The sequence below is a fragment of the Oryctolagus cuniculus genome, chromosome 5 (genome assembly GCF_051225735.1).
Source record: "Oryctolagus cuniculus isolate XC-2025 breed Fujian yellow rabbit chromosome 5, ASM5122573v1, whole genome shotgun sequence".
Classification (NCBI taxonomy): domain Eukaryota; kingdom Metazoa; phylum Chordata; class Mammalia; order Lagomorpha; family Leporidae; genus Oryctolagus; species Oryctolagus cuniculus.
This window is the reverse complement of record NC_142871.1, coordinates 132765949-132784673: the sequence shown is the minus strand read 5'-3', so window position 1 is coordinate 132784673 and position 18725 is coordinate 132765949. Positions and strand designations below refer to the sequence as shown.

The window sequence follows — 18725 nt, the reverse complement described above, 5'->3', positions numbered from 1 at the left end:
AGTGCCAACCGCCCCCCTGCCCCGACTTAAAAAACTCAGACTTGCGGCTCAGTTAGCGAGGAAACGAACGCAGGCGCCGGCCGTGGGAGGAGGGCGCGCCCGCCCGCAGCACGCGAGGCTCCCGGGCCGGCAGTCCCGCTGGAGCTCGGCCAGGCTTCCGCAAGGACCAGCGCGCGCGCGGGTACCGCCCGGCCCCGGCTGCGAGGTGGGCCGAGCACCGGGGCCCGCCTCGAGAGGCGGGCCGGGGCGGGGCGGCGGCTATATCAGGGCCTGGCCGAGCGGCGCCCGCCGAGGTGTGGGCAGCCGCAGAGCCAGTCCTCGGAGAGCCAGAGGCGGGCGCCGAGTCACGAAGACACCGAGACACACAGAGAAGGTGAGGCTGCGGCAGCCGAGCCCCAGCGGCAGCTCGGAGCGGAGCCCGGCGTGTCCGCGTATGGCTGTCGCGGGGACCCGCGGCCGCCGAGGGCGGCGTGTTCACAGATGGTTCCGTGGCAGGTGGACGACTGCGTGGGTCCGGGCGCGCTCGCAGGGGCGCGCGTGCCGGGGGGCGGGACGCGCCGGAGACTCCGGGTGGACAGCGGAGCCAGAGCACCAGGGATCCCCGCCCGCGCGCGGCTCCCCTCGAAACCCAGCTGGGGCGAGGGGAGGCGTGGATGTAGCAGCCCGGGAGCTCGCTCGCGTCGTGGGGACGAAGCCACTGGCTCCAGGAGGGGCGGGGGACGCAGAGTGGCACCAGTTTATCTGGGGTCGGTGCTGGGGCGGGTCTCGGATGCTGGTTCCCGAGTCCAGTGCCCCTCCATTGCCGCGCCCGCCAGCCGGCGGGGCTCTGAGGTCAGCGCCGGCTGTGTCCCTGGCCCTCGGGAACTTGCCAGGACACGTCCCCTGAGGACGAGGGAGGCGGTGACTCACTGTGACAAGGAGACCCCGGGGCATGGACCCAAGCTCCGTCCCCCGCCCCGCCGCAGACTCAGTCCCCCCCAGTCGGCACAGTGACCTGGTTGGCCGGCACGGCATGTTCCCAGGGAAGCCGGGACACTCAGAGGTCCAGGAGCGGGTGTCCGGTCCCCACTCCGCGGCGCACCATCGGGAACCTGGAGCGGGACGGGCCGTCGCAGGGGTTCCACCCACGGCTTCCCCGCCGCGACTTGGAGGACCCCGGCCCAGCCTGCCCTTGGGCCCGGCCCTGGAGCCCCGGACGAGAGCGGAGCTCGGTACCGCCGAGCAGCGGGACGCGCCGCCCCCAAGCTCGGGGCCAGGGGACCGTGAGGAGGGGTCGCATCGCGGCCGGGTGGGGCTTCTGGGGGCGGGGGGCGCAGCTGCCTTGCGCGCGGGCGGGGCGCCCGACCTGGGCTGAGCGCAGCAGGGGGTGGGGGTGCGCTCAGGCACGGGCTCGGGCAGCGGCCCCTCGCGCGCCCCCCGCCGCGGGCGCTCCGAGACCCTGCGGCCGGACCGGGCCCTCGGGGGCGCCGAGACTCCTTCCTCCCAGCTTCCCGCCCTCCACGTCGCGGTTCGGGGAGGACTTTCGAGCGGTTTTGTTTTCTTTGCGGCCGTCTATTTTTATTTTCCAGGGATCTGACTCATCCCGTGCTTTGGGCGTGGAGATAAGGTGGAGGGGCCAGGTCCCGGCGCGCCTGTGCATGCGCAGGGGCCGCGCGCGTCTCCGAGTCCGCCGCCCCGGAGTGTCCGTGCGCGCGCGTGGGGTCTGTGTCTCTCAGTGTGCCTACCCGTGCGTCTGCGGCTGTGTCGGTCTCTGCGTGTCTACCTGTCGGCGCGCCCCTGCGTGTGTGTGTGTGTGTGAGTCGAGTGTGCGGACGGCTCAGCGTGACGTGTTTGCGGCGCGGGCCCCTCCTGCCCTCCCCGCCTCGGGTGACGCGAGGCCGGAGTGGAAGCGAAGTCCCGGCGGGCGGGAGCGCGGGGCAGGAAACTGACTCATCACGGCCGCTCCCGGCGCCCGGGCCCTGCCCACGCACCGCCCTCCGACGCGGAGTACCCTGGGGCCCGGCGCCCCCTGCCGGCCCCGGCGCGAAGGGCCAGCCAGCCCCGCGAGCCCGGGGCGCCGCTCGCAGCCTCCCCCCACCACCCAGGCCGCGCCCCACGGCCGTGGGCTCTACAGCACTTACTGAGCCCCTACGATTCACTGGCCAGCTGGGGGCTGAAGCCTGAGGCATCCCCGGGGAGGTTCCCCTCGGTGGCCTGGGGAGGAGAGACCCAGGAGAGGTCCCGCCCCCCGCCCTCGCCCATGGGGCACCCACGCAGCGTCCTTGTCAGACCCACCAGTGTGTTCCCCTCTTGGCTGGCACCTCAAGAGGGCCTAGCTGGGTGACGGTGCCAAACACCGACTTAAATCCCCTTCTGTTTGAACTGAGTCGCTCGGGTGGGGATAGGGGGTCGATGCAGATTTCTAAAAAGTGCCCCCCAACCGTGGGGATTCTGGTGGGCCTCAGAACTGGGGAAGGGGGCCAGGAACCCAGGATGACCGCTTGCGGGCCTCGATTCAGTGACTACCCCAGCCTTGGTCCCCACTTCTCTGTAAAGGAGCTCATTCAAATCCAGTTTTTTGGAGGATGGCTGTGCCCTGGAGAGGGTGGACAGCGGTTACCGGAGCCCTTTGCGGCTGCTGCCCTGTGGGACCTGTTTGGGGGGCAGTGGCCTTTTGCCTTTCTAGCTGTGCGGTTTAGGATGCAAGTCTCATCTCGTAAAGCAGCTGCCCTTTGAACTTGGCCTGAGGTCACTGGGTGACTTTCCTCTCCAGCCAGCTGCATGGTGGAGCTAGGGACTGTGCTCAGGGTGGGAGGGGCCGTGGGGTAGGTGTGGCAGGTGTGGCTTCAGCAGAGCTGTCCCCCCCAGAGCCTGTGAATCAGGATCTGTCCCCAGGAAAAGCTGGAGTCAGGCCAGAGCAGGGCGCCCTCGCGAGCAGACTCCCCCTCACTTTTCCAGAATGGGAGGTGTGCAGCCTGGGTGGACCAGCCATCTTTCATGTCCATTGCCCACAAAACGGGTTTCTTGGAGGCAGGCAGGGCTGTGAAGGGTCCAGACTTTGGCTTGGCTCACCTGGTGTGCCTGGCAGGATGTGGCTCAGCCGGGGGAGAGACCGCCACCCCGCCCCACCTTCCCCCGAGGCCACCCACCTGATGCCATCCTTGGGAAAGGCCCCCAGCCTACGGCACCTGTCAGCTGCCGTCTGGAGGGGGAGAGGCAGGGAGGAGGCCCAGCCAGAGCTGCAGGCACAGAGGCGTCCTAACACCACGGTCTTCTCAGCGCCTTGGCCAGGTGCTGCCCAAGCATGTCCCCCACCTCTGAGACTGTTGCTGTCACCGGCCTCTTCCTAGAGAGGAGGAAAGGGGAGCGCAGAGACGCTAAGCCACTGGTCGGGGTCGCCCCGCGGAGCCTGCCCTCCAACCCAGCCCCTGTCACACCTGCTGCTGCCCCCACCCTGGCACTCTCTCAGCTTCCATAGACCAGGAAACGGAGGCCCAGAGACATGCAACGTCTACGTGGGAAGCCGTGGGGCTGGGATGACAGCCTGGGTGTTTTTACTCCAAAGCCCGGGGTTCACTTTTCCAGGCAGGAATGATGGGGGAGGTTGTGTTGGGAGGCTGGAGGAGCCCCTGCCTACGCCTCCCTCTGGGAACCGACTTCCTGGCCAGGACTATCACTGGGAAACTACTGGACTCTGGCAATTCACACCCCTGAGGGCCACCTCAGGGGAGGACAAATTGATTTTAGCTGATAACGCTGATGGCAAACAGGACCCTGCTCCCGGCCAGGCCATTGCAGTGAGGTCATGCTGTGGACATAAGCTCGCCCCGTGCTGCCCATGCCCCCATTGACGTCAGGGTGCCTGGCTGGCTGAGTTCTGCCCCCACCTGGGGTCTGTTGGGGGGTGGGGGTGGATGCCCCGCCCCAGCCAGGGTGCGGTAGAAAGTCCTTGTTGAGAACCAGGAAGCGTCCTCACCAAGGCCTCCCTTCCACTGTCCCAGCCCTAGGCAGCATGTCGCAGCCGTCGGACGAGGAGCCACAGCCCCCGCACAGGAGCAAGGCTTGCCGCCGCCTCTTCGGGCCCGTGGACAGCGAGCAGCTGCGCCGAGACTGCGACGCACTCATGGCCGACTGCCTGCAGGAGGCCCGCGAACGCTGGAACTTCGACTTTGTCACCGAGACGCCGCTGGAGGGCAACTTCGCCTGGGAGCGCGTGCGGGGCCTGGGTCTGCCCAAGCTCTACCTGGCCCCGGGGCCCCGGGGTGGCAGGGAGGACCCGGCAGGGTGCAAACGGCCGAGCACCTCATCCGCCCTGCTGCCGGCGGCTCAGGAGGACCACGTGGACCTGTCGCTGACCTGCACCCTGGTACCTCGCTCCCCGGAACGGCCCGAGGAGTCCCCAGGCGGGCCTGGTACCTCTCAGGGCCGGAAACGGCGGCGGCAGACCAGCCTGACAGGTGAGGTCGGGCGTGGGGAGGGATGCCAGGGGGGACTGGGGCCCTCGGAACCCCCCCCCCCCATGCGGGGCCTGTCCTGTTTGCTTCAGCTTGTCCCCGAGAAGGGAAGCCGCCTAGGTGAGGCTGCACACAGGGCTGTAGCCAGCGTTTGTCCAGGGTGTATTTATTACCCGGCAGTCCTTGCTGAGCGACTGAAGACAATCTTGCTCCCCTTCCAAGGAGACGAGGCTCCGAGAGGGAGAGATTGGCCTGAGGTCCCGCAGGGTGTGTGCTGGGGAGAGGACACTGGCCGTAGTGCCATTCTGGCCCCTGCAAACTTTATTCCCTCCCCTCATCACACACGCGTCCCTCCCTCCCCCCACCTACCCGCCGTGTCCTCGTCGGCATTTTTCTACCCTGGACCCAGGCCTTCTGACCTTGACACAGGCCATCTCTCCCACTAGCATATCAGCCCCACAAAAAAGGGATCTGGGCGTCTCTTGTTCATTGCGGAGTCCCCAGCCTGGAGAGCAGTGTCTGGTGGAGCAGGTGCTCCATGAAAGGTGAATGAGTGATGCTGGCATTTGGTCACCTATTATGCCGGGCCCTGGACCAAAGCCTTTAGAAAGACCATTGATTTCCTCCTTAGAGTGCACTCCCACGGAGAAGCCTCATTTGCAATTTATTATTTATTCATTCGAGAGACACAAAGAAAGCTTCCTTCTGCTGGTTCCCTCTCCAAATGTCCTCAGTAGCCTGGGTTGGGACTGCAGGCAGGAGCTGGGAATTCAATCCAGGTCTCCCACATGGAGCGCAGGAAACCGATTTCGGCATTAGCAGGAAACTGGAGTCGGGAGTGAGAGCCGGGAATAGAAGCCAGGCACCCTGGTGTGGGAGGCAGGCATCCTCCTCGCTGGGCTGGAGGCGCACTCCCACACCTCGTTTTGTAGGTGAGGCAGCTGAGGCTGAGGGGTGCAGACGCGCGTCCTACGGGCCATTTTCAGTTGGGTCTGAACTGATGGTGATGACAATGATGACTCCTGTGGACTTGGGCCAGGACACTTTCCGTGGACTGGTGGACTGCCTCCCACAGCGCTGACCAGCGGAGTTCTATGCAGGGGTGGGCCTGTCCAGTGCAGGGGCCCCTGCGTCCCAGGAACCAGATCTTTGCTTGTGCTGGATTTTAGTCCCCGGAAATAGCCACGTAGGAGTGGCGGCTCCAGCTCAGGGCAGTGTGGCCCAGACCAGACTCGTGGACAGTCACATCAGTGAGGCACAGGGGTGCTCCCTGGGTTCTTCCCCATCCCTTAGCAGGGTGTCCCGGCCTTAGGGGAGGCTGTCCCAGCCTCTGCACAGTAGACTTTGGGCGTGTGACTCAGTGGCGCCCCCTCGTGGCCTGGCTGACTCCACGTCTCTCTCTCTCAGATTTCTACCACTCCAAACGCCGACTCGTCTTCTCCAAGAGGAAGCCGTAATCCGCCCGCCAGAGGCTGCTGGCTCCTGGAAACAACAGGGGGGCCCCCCGAAGGCCCCTTGCACATCTCTGCCTTCATCTGCCCTTCAGTTTGTGTGTCTTAATTATTATTTGTGTTTTAATTTAAACTCCTCCTTGTGTACATACTCTGGCAGCCCCTACCCCCAGCCTCCGGCATTAGAATTATTTAAAAAGAAATTAGGCAGTAGAGTGATAGGCGCCCGAGTGCTGGGTATTTTTATTATATGAATTGTTATTTAAACCCTTTTTCCTCCCTGTGCTGTCTCTGTCCCCTCCCTCCCAGGGGTGAGCTGGTGCTGGCTCGGGGCCAGTTGCCTTGTCCTGCCCGTGCGGCCATCCTTGCCTCCTCCGTGGGTGGTGCTGGGGCCCGGCTCCTGCCCCTAGCCTCAGCCCTCCCCTGCGTTCTCAGACCCAGTTCCTTGAGAAGGGCGTGGATAGCACTTTGAAGGAGGGGTGTGGCGTCATCGGAAGCTCTGGAGTCCCCTCACCTCCTCTAAGGTTGGGCAGGTGACTCTGAGATGGGCACAGCCTGCACGGGCCTGGGGCTCTGTGCCCTCCTGGCCCATGATGCCCCCTTTGTCCTGGGAAGGCTGGGGGAAGGTGAGGTCCCCGAAGCAGCCTCGCCCCGCCCCGTGGTGCATCCCGTTCTGGGCTCCCACGCACTGTCTGGGGCCTCGGCTGCCCAGCCCTGTCTCCTGCTCTCCCTTACCCCCGTCCTGCCCCTCCGGCGCCCTCGCAGCCCCAGGTAGCGCAGCCCAGAAGGGCGGGCAGGTAGGCAGGCAGGTGGCAAGAGCAGGGCTGCCCGGTCGGCCTCTCGCAGTGCTACAGGTGGGGTCCAGTGTTGTGGACAGGCCTCCTCTAGTGGGATCTGTGTGGGTAGGGGGGTGCTGGAGGCAGAGGGTTTTCTAGGAGGGAGACCCCAGTCCCCGGAAGTCATCCCATATCTAACCCGTCCCTCCTTATTTCATTGCACTTTGAGTAGCGGCTGAACAAGGAGCAGCTCAGGGCAGGGCAGGGCAGGGCAGGGCAGGGGAGGCTGTCGAGGGCACATGGATTGGGCCGCTATGGCTCCGAGAGTGGGGGCTTTGAGTCCCTGGAGATACCGAAGCACTGGGCACTTCTGACCCCAAACACCTTCCAGCTCACTCTTGGGACATCTCCCACTCCCCACGTGTCCTAGTGCCCTTGTCTCTCCACCTAGGCCTCACACCTCCCGTGGGCAGGGACCACATCCTGCATGTCCCTCTGTGCTTCACAGCCCCTCCCCCAGTGCTGAGTATACAGCAGGTGCTCAATAAATGTTTCTTAATGACTTGTGCATTGCTGTTGTGGTCATTATACCTTGTCTTTTATAAAAGCAAATAGATGGGGCTGGGGGGATGTTTTTATCATTTAAAAATAATTCTACAAATTAAGTTAAGCATTTATATTTTTAAAAAAGATTTATTTATTTATTTGGAAGAGTGGTAGAGAGAGGAGAGACACACAGAGAGAGACAGCTTCCATTCCTTGGTTCATTCCTCAGATGGCTGCAATGACCCCAGGCTGGGCTGATCCAAAGCCAGGAGCCGGGAGCTTCTTCTGGGGTCTCCCACATGGGTGCAGGGGCCCAAACACAAGGGCCATCTTCTGCTGCTTTCCCAGGCCATTAGGAGGGTGCTGGATGGGAAGTGGAGCATCCGGGACTGGAACCAGTGCCCATATGGGATGCTGGTGTTGCAGATGGTGGCTTAGCCCACTGTGCTACAATGCCAGCCCCAGCGCAAGCATTCACATTTTAAAAATTCAGAAAGCTCAGTAAAGAGAAAGACCATACCGCAGACAAACAACAAAGCAAGCAGTCTGTTGTCACACCTCTGCAAATGTGGCCAATGCCAATATTTTGGCCTTCTGTAGGTTTGTTTGGTAAAGTATAGATTGTGACACCATCACTACTCATCGAGGAAATGCAAATTAAAAGCACATACATGCAAGAGAGCAGCGTGACTAATGTGAGAGGTTGACTATGCCAAGTGTCGGCAAGGCGGGGAGCATCAGAGCTTTTGATCGTGTGCTGGTAGGAACATAAAATATTTCAACTGCTTTGGAAAATGCTTGGCAATGTCTTTTTTGTTTGTTTTTTAAAGATTTATTGATTTGAAAGGCAGAGTTACAGAGAGGCACAAAAGAGAGGTCTTCCATCTGCTGGTTCACTCCCCAAATAGCTGCAATGGCCAGAGCAGAGCCAATCCAAAGCCAGGAGCCGGGGCTTCTTCCAGGTCTCCCATGAGGATACAGGGGCCCAAGGACTTGGGCCATCTTCTACTACTTTTTCAGGCCATCATGGAGAGCTTCATTGGAAGTGGAACAGCCAGGACTTGAACCAGCACCTGTATGAGATGCAGGCAGCAGCTTTACCTGCTACACCAGAGTGCCAGCCCAATGTCTTCTTTAAAAAAATTTTTTTTTAAAAGGATTCGTTTTAGTTATTTGAAAGGCAGTGTTACAAAGGGAGAGGGAGAGACAGAGAGAGATCTTACATCCATTGGTTCACTCCCAACATGGCTGCCAGAGCTGGGCCAAGGTGGAAGCCAGGAGCCAGGAACTTCTGGGTCTCCTACATGGGTGCAGGGGCCCAAGCACTTGGACCATCTTCCACTGCTTTCTCAGGCCATAGCAAAGAGCTTGATTGGCAGTGGAGTAGCCAGGCTTCAAACTGGTACCCATATGGGATGCCAGCACTGAAGGAGGCAGCTTTACTTGCTATGCCACAGTGCCGGCCCCTATATTGTTTTTTTTTTTTTTTTAATTGTTTTTATTTGAGAGAGAGAAGCTGAAGGAAATCTCCCATCCACGGATCACTCTTCAAATGCCTGCAATAGCCAGAGGGGCTGAAGCCAGCAGCCAGGAGCTCCATCCAGGTCTCCCATGTGGGTGGCCGGAACTCGACTGCTTGAACCGTCACCATGGCCTCCCAGGGTCTGCATGAGCAGGAAGCTGGAGCTGACAATGGAACCCAGACACTCCAGCGCGTGGCAAGCCCAGCCCTGCGTGTGCAGTTCTACTGGAACACAGGCATGGCCTTTGTGTGCTTGCTGTCCATGGCTATTTTTGCATGGTTGTTTTAAGTAGAGCAAAAGCAGAACTGAGGAGCTGGACAGAGACTACACGGCCTACAAGGAAAGTCTCAAGAACTCAAGAACTTTCTAGCCAGCCCTTTAAGAAAACGCCAGTGGGTCTAGGAGCAGTGGGGGCAGAGGAAGATCAGCGTCACGTGTGAGCCTTGGCCTCCCGTGAGGCCTTCATGTGACTCTCAGGCTTCCTCTCTAGAAACAGAAGGGACACTCTTCTTTTTTAAAAAATATTTATTTATTTATTGGAGAAGCAGCGTTACAGACAGAGAGAGGTCGAGAGACAGAGAGAGAGGTCTTCCATCCACTGGTTCACTCCCCAAATGGCTGCAACGGCCGGAGCTGCACCAATCCGAAGCCAGGAGCCAGGAGCTTCTTCCAGGTCTCCCACGCAGGTGCATGGGCCCAAGCACTTGGGTCATCCTCCACTGCTTTCCCAGGACATAGCAGAGAGCTGGATCAGAAGAGGGGTGGCCGGGACTCGAACCGGCACCCATATGGGATGCCGGTGCCGAAAGTGGAGGCTTAGCTCACTACGCCACAACGCGGGGAGAAGGGGCCCTTCTGTAGGCCTGGCAGGTTCAGGGGAGGCTGGGAGCGCAGTGTCCTTGGGTGCAGCCACGTGTCAGCACCCATTCTCCCTGTCGGGGTCCTGATGCTGGGCTAGGAGCCTGCGGGAGTGGGGGCAGCCTCTCTTGCAGCCCCTCCACCTTCACAGTCGGATGCCGAGCCTGATTTCAGGTCATGGAGAACGGCTGTCTTCCACCGCTGGCCTGAGTGCAGCCTGCCGGTCTCTTCCTTCCGGGCTTCTCATACAGGCTGCTCCGCAGTCCTCACTGCCACGACCTCGCCCTCCAAGCCCATTGCCACGTCAGTCTTGTCCCTGGAGTTCCACGGTTCCAATCAGCACACAGCGCTGGGCCTGGGACGCTGCGGTGCTGCAGGGCTCAGCACCAGCTCCTGGGCCCTCAGGGTTCCGGCGCCGAGGAGGGCTCGGATTTCAGAAGCCCGTCCTGCTTCCTGCACCAAATGTCTAGGGCAGATTAAGCAATGTGCGACCAGGACTTGTGGGCTGCCGGTTTACGTGGGCAGTAGTCCCTAGATGTGCAATGTCGAGAATGGAGAATATGGGAAAGGCAGGGGAGAAACCCAGAAAGCTGTACCATGTGAAACTGTTAGTGGAGATGCTGGGGTACAGGTTCTGGTCTTCGCGCATAGAATTCAGACTTGAGACAGGAGGGGGAGCAAAGCATCCATTAGAACGGATGGGCAGCCGGTGCCGCGGCTCACTAGGCTAATCCTCCGCTTTGCGGTGCCGGCACACCTGGTTCTAGTCCCGGTCAGGGTGCCGGATTCTGTCCCGGTTGCCCCTCTTCCAGGCCAGCTCTCTGCTGTGGCCCGGGAGTGCAGTGGAGAATGGCCCAAGTGCTTGGGCCCTGCACCCCGTGGGAGACCAGAAGTACCTGGCTCCTGCCATCGGATCAGCGCAGTGCGCCAGACGCAGCGTGCTGGCCGCGGCGACCATTGGAGGGTGAACCAACGGCAAAGGAAGACCTTTCTCTCTGTCTCTCTCTCTCACTGTCCACTCTGCCTGTCAAAAAAAAAAAAAAAAAAAAAAAAGGCGGAGGCGGCTGGCGCCATGGTGCAGCAGGTAAAGCCACTGCCTGCAGTGCTGGCATCCCATATGGGTGCTGGTTCGAGTCCTGGCTGCTCCATTTCCAATCCAGCTCTCTGCTATGGCCTGGGAAAGCAGTGGAAGATGGCCCAAGTCCTTGGGCCCCTGCGCCCGTGTAGAAGACCTGGAAGAAGCTCCTGGCTCCTGGTCTTGGCTTCTGATCGGTTCAGCTCTAGCCATTGTGGCCATCTGGGGAGTGAACCAATGGATGAAAGACCTTTCTCTCTGTCTCTCCATCTCCCTATCTGTAACACTGCCTTTCAAATAAATAAATAAATAAAATTTAAGAAAAAAAGTCTGCATTCAGACTGGGGCATATAAGGGAGTGGGGTCCAGTTCTTCCTGCTGTTTCTCCCTCCCCGACCCTCTTCCCCTGGACAACAGGTTTGCTGGGTGTGTAGCTGATGAAATTCCTCCCAAGGTTTTATTGCCAATGTTGTCAGACTGCGTAGCCCACTTGGCACCAGGCCAAGAGGAGTCTCCTGGGGAGCTTTCCTGAGGAGGATGGGAAGGCTGGGACCACCTGGAAAGTTAGCAGGGCGTGGGCAGAACTTTGTATTCTAACATGTGCTGCACGGGCTGCTACCCTCCCTTCTGGGGAGGTGGGGGAAGAGCTTGGTTTTCCTTAGACCAGGCTAGCAGACATGGGCTGACTTAAAACTTCCTACTAACACTGCTGGGGACCTCCTGGGGAGCCCTGTAGAGCCTGCCCTGGCATTGTCACCCGGGGTCCTTACTGCGGGACACTGCCCAGTGCTGGCTTAACGTTGCCACTAAGGCCAATTCAAGGTTGCTCGTGGCAGGGTGGAACAAACTCCTGTGGCACTGAAGCCCTCGGAGGCCTGCCGACAGGGGTGGTGGGATGTGCCGGCTTGGAGCTACCACTGTGGCTGCAGGTGAGCCCAGATGTGGGCCGGGTGTTGCCCGAGGTCACGCCCCCAGGAAGTGGTGGGGAGCCAGGATACCCAGGCTCGTGACTCCAGGTCACACTGCCTGCTCAACAGACCAGAAAGCGGAAGTGCCTGCCCCGGCTGCCACCAAGTGATGATTCCAAAGGACGTTTTGGGGACGATCTGTGCTTCTGCTTAGCCTTTGATGGAAAGCTTGAGTTTCCCCAGGGTAACCCAAAGTGCTACGCAAGCACAGTGTCAACACTAGCCCCCCAGGCCTGGTTTCTCATGGGCTTGTCTGCCTAAGATCCATCTAGAATTATTTGGGGGCTGGTAGCCAGAAGCAAGGAGGCCCCTGTCTCCCAGCTTGAGCCCCAACTCTTTTTTTTTTTTTGACAGGCAGAGTGGACAGTGAGAGAGAGAGACACACAGAGAAAGTCTTCCTTTTCTTTTTTTTTTTTTTTATTTTTTTATTTTTTGACAGGCAGAGTGGACAGAGAGAGAGAGACAGAGAGAAAGGTCTTCCTTTTGCCGTTGGTTCACCCTCCAATGGCCGCCGCGGCCGGCGCGCTGCGGCCGGCGCACCGCGCTGATCCGATGGCAGGAGCCAGGAGCCAGGTGCTTTTCCTGGTCTCCCATGGGGTGCAGGGCCCAAGCACCTGGGCCATCCTCCACTGCACTCCCTGGCCACGCAGAGGGCTGGCCTGGAAGAGGGGCAACCGGGACAGAATCCGGCGCCCCGACCGGGACTAGAACCCGGTGTGCCGGCGCCGCTAGGCGGAGGATTAGCCTATTGAGCCGCGGCGCCGGCCTGAAAGTCTTCCTTTTCCATTGGTTCACCCCTCAAAGGCTGCTGCGGCTGGTGCACCACGCTGATCCGAAGCCAGGAGCCAGGTGCTTCTCCTGGTTTCCCATGCGGGTGCAGGGTCCAAGGACTTGGGCCATCCTCCACTGCCTTCCTGGGCTGGGCCACAGCAGAGAGCTGGACTGGAAGAGGGGCAACTGGGACAGAATCCGGCACCCTGACCGGGACTAGAACCCGGGGTGCCGGCACCGCAGGCGGAGGATTAGCCTATTGAGCCACGGCGCCAGCAAGCCCCAACTCTTGCCACAGCAGCCCAGAACAGAGGGTATCCTGTTTCAGGGCTTACCCAACTGCAAAGTGAATTCATGCATCTGTAGGAAGTTGAAAATTACTGGGTGCGACACACGTGGTCCGTTTTTCTGCTTTTGTCGAGTTCAGATTCTGAGCTCAGAAGTCCAGCAAGGTCGCCCTCTTCCCCAAAGTGCCCAGATCTCACTGGCTTTGCTGCCACATGCTCCGTGCTGCCAGCCTGCCCAGGTCTCGCCCCCCGAGGCTGAGCTCTCAGCACCCATGGGACTCAGGCTCCTTCGGAGGGGGTGGGAGCGCCCCTGCCTCCCCCAGGCGGCCTTGTTGCCGTCAGGGGCTGGGCACAGGAGCTGAGGATCGCTGGAGGTCCTGGGGGCAGGGTCTGTCCCCAGAGAGTGCCCAGCTAGACCCACTCTCCTGAATTTGATACATTTGTCCCAGTGCCCAGACTCCTGACACCTCCGCGGCTCCCCACCTGGTCTGAGCCCTCGTCTGGACTCCTGTGACAGCCCCTCCCTGCTGTCTCCCTGCCGCTTTTGCTGCCACTGCCTACAGAATGAAATCAGCCCCGGGGGCGGGGTGGGGGGTCCTTCGCAAACCCAAGCTGGGTCAGTCCCCTCCCTGTGGCTTCCGTCTCCCTTACAACCAAAGCCCAGGTGCTCACGCGGCCGACAAGTCCCGCCTGTTACTTCCGACCGCTGGCCGGAAGAGTGGGTGTTCCGAGCGGCATGTCGACTCCTGCTGCTGTCGACGCTGCCCCAGTCTCACGACTTCTTCTGCACTTGTGCAAACGTACACACCAGTTAGAGAGAAGAACAAAATGGGCCGCGGTGTCCTCGCCGGCGCCGTGGCTGTGGGAACAGAGGTCACTCCCATTTCTTTGAATTCCCAACCTGACTCCTACCCCTCGGTTATGTGGAAGCAAATCCCAAAGAACTCTGTGGTTTTATAAATGTGGAGAACTCTGACCCATCTGGAGTGACTTATTCATTTTCAATAAAGATTTATTTATTTATTTGAAAGAGAGAGAGAGGGAGACACAGGAGAAAGAGAGACCTTCCATTCTCTGGTTCATCCCCAGATGGTCGCAATGGCAGGGGCTGGGCCAGGCTGAAGCCAGGAGCCAGGAGCTTCATCCGGGTCCCCCATGGGGATGCAGGGGCCCAAGCACTTGGGTCATCTTCCACTGCTTTCCCAGGCTGTTAGGGAGCTGGATCAGAAGTGGAACAGCCAGGACTTGAACTCATGCCCATATGGGATGCCGGCACTGCAGGCTGTGGCTTAACCTGCTGTGCCACAGCGCTGGCCCCCATGTGACTTTAGAGATGGAACGGACGCTGTTTTTCGCAGATACCGAGTCCATTCTCCCAACACTTGGTTGAATAAACCACCTTTGCTGCACTGATGTGAAATGGCGCTTTTATGTTCATTAAATTCCTACATACTCGAGTCTATGGCTATCTGTTCCGCTGATTCATCTAGCTGCAGTCACGCTCCAGTACCACACTGTTTGGGTGGTTGTAGCTCTGTGGTGTATTTTGGTGTCAGGTTAGATTATTCCCGGAGAGGTGACTTACTATGAGCCTCCCCAGGTGTTCAAAGACACTGTTCCAGAGTGGGGACCTGTGACGAGGAGGGCGATCCCAACACCAGGCTTAGCCCAGGCATAGCCTTCAACCCTCACCTGGAATGACGCCCCCACCCCGTGCAGTCAGAGACTCTGCCCAAGTCTGGTGCCAGGTGACCTTGAGCAGTGCACCCCGTCCTTGGGAGCCCCACCCCCACTTACGACCCCAGCGTTTTCCGTTCTCCAGTTCCAAGATCCTAGGGCAAGGGCCTGGAGGTGCCAGGCCAGCTTGTGAGGGAGAGCCGGTGGTCACGGCGCAGGAAGTTCCTCAGATAGAAAGGAGAGATTGGCTCGCTGGGGAGCGGAAGGGGTGATGAGGCAAGAGACAGGGCTGTTAACAGGAGCTCTGCCGGCAGCTGCCACGGGTGCAGGAGCCCCGGGCTGCGTGAGCCACCAACGGGAACCTTCCAGAGGTGGGAGCCGCTCAGCGTGAAAATGCTTCTGTTACTTTGGAGGGGTGGGGGCAGGGAGGGTGGGAGCCAAGGTGGCTGTCCAGCTCCTGCGACAAGGGTATGAAGGGCCGAGCCCTCTCTTCTCCGGCGTGTGGGGCCCTCTGTGTGATCTTGTGGAGGGCAGTGGAGGGCAGCTGGAGAGCGCTAAGATGGCTGTGTGCCCTTGGGCAAGTCCCCTGGTTCCTTGGAGCCTCATCTCCGTGGTAGGGAGGGAGGGAGGCGTGAGGGCGGCCCCTTGGCAGCCTCTCTGGCCCAGCATTTGGACAGTTCGGGCGCAGGGACTCTGGCTGGGACACGAGAGAAGTGGTATGTAAGCAGATTCTGAAGACGGGGGGGGTGGGGAGTGTTTGGGGAGGTTTAGGCACCTGCAGACTCCATGTTGGGGTTCTGCCGCTGCCCTGGCCTGTCCTTACTCGCTCTCCCTTTCCCTGTGGGCTCCCTTCTGTGAGCCCATGGAGCGGGGGCCCGGCGGCAGGACTCCTCATCCTCATGCTGGCTTCAGGAGGTTTTCTTAAAGCGGGAGAGGTGGCCGGCGCCGCGGCTCACTAGGCTAATCCTCCGCCTAGCGGCGCCGGCACACCGGGTTCTAGTCCCGGTCAGGGCGCCGGATTCTGTCCCTGTTGCCCCTCTTCCAGGCCAGCCCTCTGCGTGGCCAGGGAGTGCAGTGGAGGATGGCCCAGGTGCTTGGGCCCTGCACCCCATGGGAGACCAGGAGAAGCACCTGGCTCCTGGCTCCTGCCTTCGGATCAGCGCGGTGTGCCAGCCACAGCGCGCCAGCCGCGGCGGCCATTGGAGGGTGAACCAACGGCAAAGGAAGACCTTTCTCTCTGTCTCTCTCTCTCACTGTCCACTCTGCCTGTCAAAAAAAAAAAAAAAAAAAAAAAAAAAAGCGGGAGAGGTTGGTGCAGGGCCGCCGAAGGCAAGGGCAGAGGGAGTGAGGGGGAGCGGGGCCCCAGCGCTGACTCAGACTCTCAGAGCAACCACAGGGGGGCCCCGGCCCAGGCTGATGGCCCTAACAGGTGTCGCGCCTGGAGTGACAGGGGTGGGTGGGTGGCAGCCGGGAGGGCGCCTTGTCAGGCCCCTCTCTGTGGCCTGACTGAAGGGTGTTCCTGATGTCACCCCGACTGATGGGGACGAGCGCTCGGGGTGGGTTTCAGATGGCCTCTCTGCCCCAGGTCACAGCTGAGCGGGCGGCCAAGGCCCCACTGCTGGGTGGGGTGTGCTGGGGGTGCTGCATTGGCCCACACTGCCTGGGAGGGTCGCGCCATGGAGGGCAGCAGGGCTAGGGACCCCCAAAAGCAATGCCGAGGGCACCCCATGTCCCAGAGGCCTATGAGACATGGCCCTCCTGTCTCTTCCCCTAGTGCTTTTGTTCTGGAAGCTTCCACACTGGGCGTCTTCTCTCACTGCCTCACTCGTGCTGTCCCTCTCGAGGAGTAGGCGCGTCACTGCTCCGGGGACTGGGTCTCGAGGAAAAAGACCCCACCCCATATCTACTCTGCTCCGAAGCCAGAGTAGACCCTCAAGCAGCCTCCTGCCCACTGGAGCCCGGACACCGTGCCCACTGGAGCCGGAGAGCAGAGTCACCTGCTCATGGAGGGAGGGGCTTCCTGCCCAGGGGGAGGAGGAGGGAGGTGGAGGGTGGCTTTCTGGGCAGGGACCGAGGTGGCCCCAAGAGGCATGCAGCCTTGTCACTGCCCACAGGGCAGCGGGGCTGGGGGTGGAGGTGGGGGAGAGCAGTTAGCCCAGCAGAGGGACTTCCGGATCCCACCCCTGCCATCTCATTCTTGGCTTCTTACTCTTCCTGCTTTTTAGCAAGAAAACTTGGCAATCTGCAGAAGGGTTGAGCTAACAGTGCAGCGCGTGCTGTTGTACGGGCTCTGCCATGTTGCTGCCTTTGTGCCCTCCTCCTCCACACACACACACACATGTGCACGTGCTCACACACACGCATACACAATGCACACACGCACACACATGTACACACCATACACACAGATGCCTGCATGCACGCGTGTGTGCACACACGCACAGACATACCTGCACACACGTGCACGTGTACACACAATGCACACTCACACATGTGTATACACACAATGCACACTCGCACACATGCAAACGCACGTATACACACACAATGCGTACACAGAGACGCCTGTGCACCCACGCGTGCACACGTGCACACTTTGTGTCTGTCTATGCCTGTATCGGGGGCCAGATGAAAGCAAACTGCAGGCAGAAGCGCATCCCGAGCTGCTCCAGCGCAGGCACGGGGGTTCTCCTGCGTGACCCCAACACCTTGCCTTCACATAGCCCAGTGGCCCCCAAGCGTCCCTTATTCCTACCGTCTTTCTGAAAGAGAGCCCAGTTAAAGATCACGCCTGATGGCTAGGTATCTTTCCTCACGATACAGAACTGGCCCTGTCTGGTTTCCTCTTTTTTTTTTTTTTTAAGATTTATTTATTATTTGAAAGACAGAGTTACAGAGAGGCAGAGGCAGAAAGAGAGAGAGAGAGAATGAGAGAGAGAGAGAGAGAGAGAGAGGTCTTCTGTCTGCTGATTCACTACCCAATTGGCTTCAACGGCCAGAGCTGCACTGATCCGAAGCCAGGAGCCAGGAGCTTCTTCCAGGTCTCCACGTGTGTGTCGGGACCCGAGGACTTGGACCATCCTCTACTGCTTTCCCAGGCCATAGCAGAGAGCTGGATCGGAAATGGAGCAACCAGGACTCGAACCGGCGCCCGTATGGGATGCCAGCAGTGCAGGCAGCGGCTTTACCTGCTGCGCCACGGCGCTGGGCCCTCTGGTTTCCTCTTTCACAACCCTGACAGTTGTCTGGCAGAACATCTCACATTCTGACGACAGTGTGAGTGAGTGGGAGGAAGCAGGGAGTAACTGAGGGCTCAGTGCTTGTCCAGAGCAAGGCTGGGCACCATGAGGGGGTCCAGGGTTAAGCAGCTAAGCTATGTCACCTCCCCCAGGAAGCCCTCTGTGACTGGCCCTGACCAGAGCATTGCTCTTTCTCCAGTGCTCTCGCAGCACTTAGCCCACAGTCTGCTGCTCCTTCTGTGCTGCACTGTGGGTATTCTTGTCCTGCATGAGGCCCTGCCTGGGTGTGCAGGGCATGTCCTGCACATGGGTGCCTGGCCAAGAGGGCAACTGGGCACTGGAATCCCGTCCACATTACACTTGTCAGCTGTGGGCCCGGCACCTGCCAGGAGGAAGAGGTACCTCGCCCTAATTTCCAATGGAAACACCCGGGCCCCTGGCAGGCCTGCTTAGCCCTGGGCAGGCATTTCGTGGGCGCTCAGTAAGGTCTGTTGTCTATGCACGATCCAGGGCTCGGGAAGGCTGTGGTACAGGAGTCTCGGCAGGAGAGGTGTGCTCCAGCCTGTGGCCAAGTGCGCGGTGGGGGCGGGGGGCCCTGGCTTGTGCACCTGCCATTCCCATGGCGGGAGCGTCCCTCAGTGGCTGATGCTAGGCCCCGGGTGGGGACGAGGTGTGCACAGCTGGCTGTCACGGGCGCCCCTGCGGCTCTGCAGGGATGAGCTTAAAACTGCACCTGAAACAGAGCGGGGGGGGGGGCAGGACCCTCCTTCACTTTGAAGTTTGTCCCCCACCCTGGGCCCCAGCCAGGTGAGGCGCTGCTCTGCCAAGTCCTAGGCACCCTGATGAGGGAGGCTGGGCAGTGATTCCAGGCCCTAAAATGGGCCAGCGTCCCTGCTGGCTTCACTCAACCAGTCTACGGCTGTTGGCCGTGCAGAGAACGCCCAGGGAGGGGGTTTTGTTCCTCTGGCAGGCGCAGGCCTTGCCTTGCTGCCCCCAGCCTTCATGCGTGCTGGTCTTGGTCTCCAAGGCCCACCCGCCTGCCTGGAACCAGCGCCAGCGCCACCTCCCGCAGGAAGTGCCATCTCTCCGTCCAGTGCGTGTGCCCCGTGCCCTGGGGGCCT

At 60.4% G+C, this 18725-nt stretch overlaps 1 protein-coding gene across 2 annotated transcripts; it reads left to right on the top strand.

Annotated features, from left to right (window-relative positions):
- Positions 1-290: 290 nt before the first annotated feature.
- On the top strand, positions 291-7222 carry CDKN1A (cyclin dependent kinase inhibitor 1A). 2 transcript variants are annotated; one of them, XM_002714669.6, is made up of 3 exons: positions 291-373; positions 3981-4436; positions 5841-7222. In XM_002714669.6, exons 2-3 carry the CDS (start codon positions 3992-3994, stop codon positions 5888-5890), a joined length of 495 nt encoding a protein of 164 aa, XP_002714715.3. In that variant the 5' UTR covers positions 291-373; positions 3981-3991; the 3' UTR covers positions 5891-7222. The 2 variants fall into 2 exon arrangements, with proteins under 2 accessions (XP_002714715.3, XP_051710765.3); XM_051854805.3 differs by lacking the exon at positions 291-373 and adding an exon at positions 1564-1700.
- The last annotated feature ends 11503 nt before the right edge of the window (positions 7223-18725 follow it).

Bases quoted from the DNA above. Each gene is read 5' to 3' on its own strand.
- CDKN1A (XM_002714669.6), top strand. From the start codon at position 3,992: ATGTCGCAGCCGTCGGACGAGGAGCCACAGCCCCCGCACAGGAGCAAG. The intron at 4,437-5,840 runs GTGAGGTCGGGC...TCTCTCTCTCAG, and splicing joins GCGGCAGACCAGCCTGACAG to ATTTCTACCACTCCAAACGC.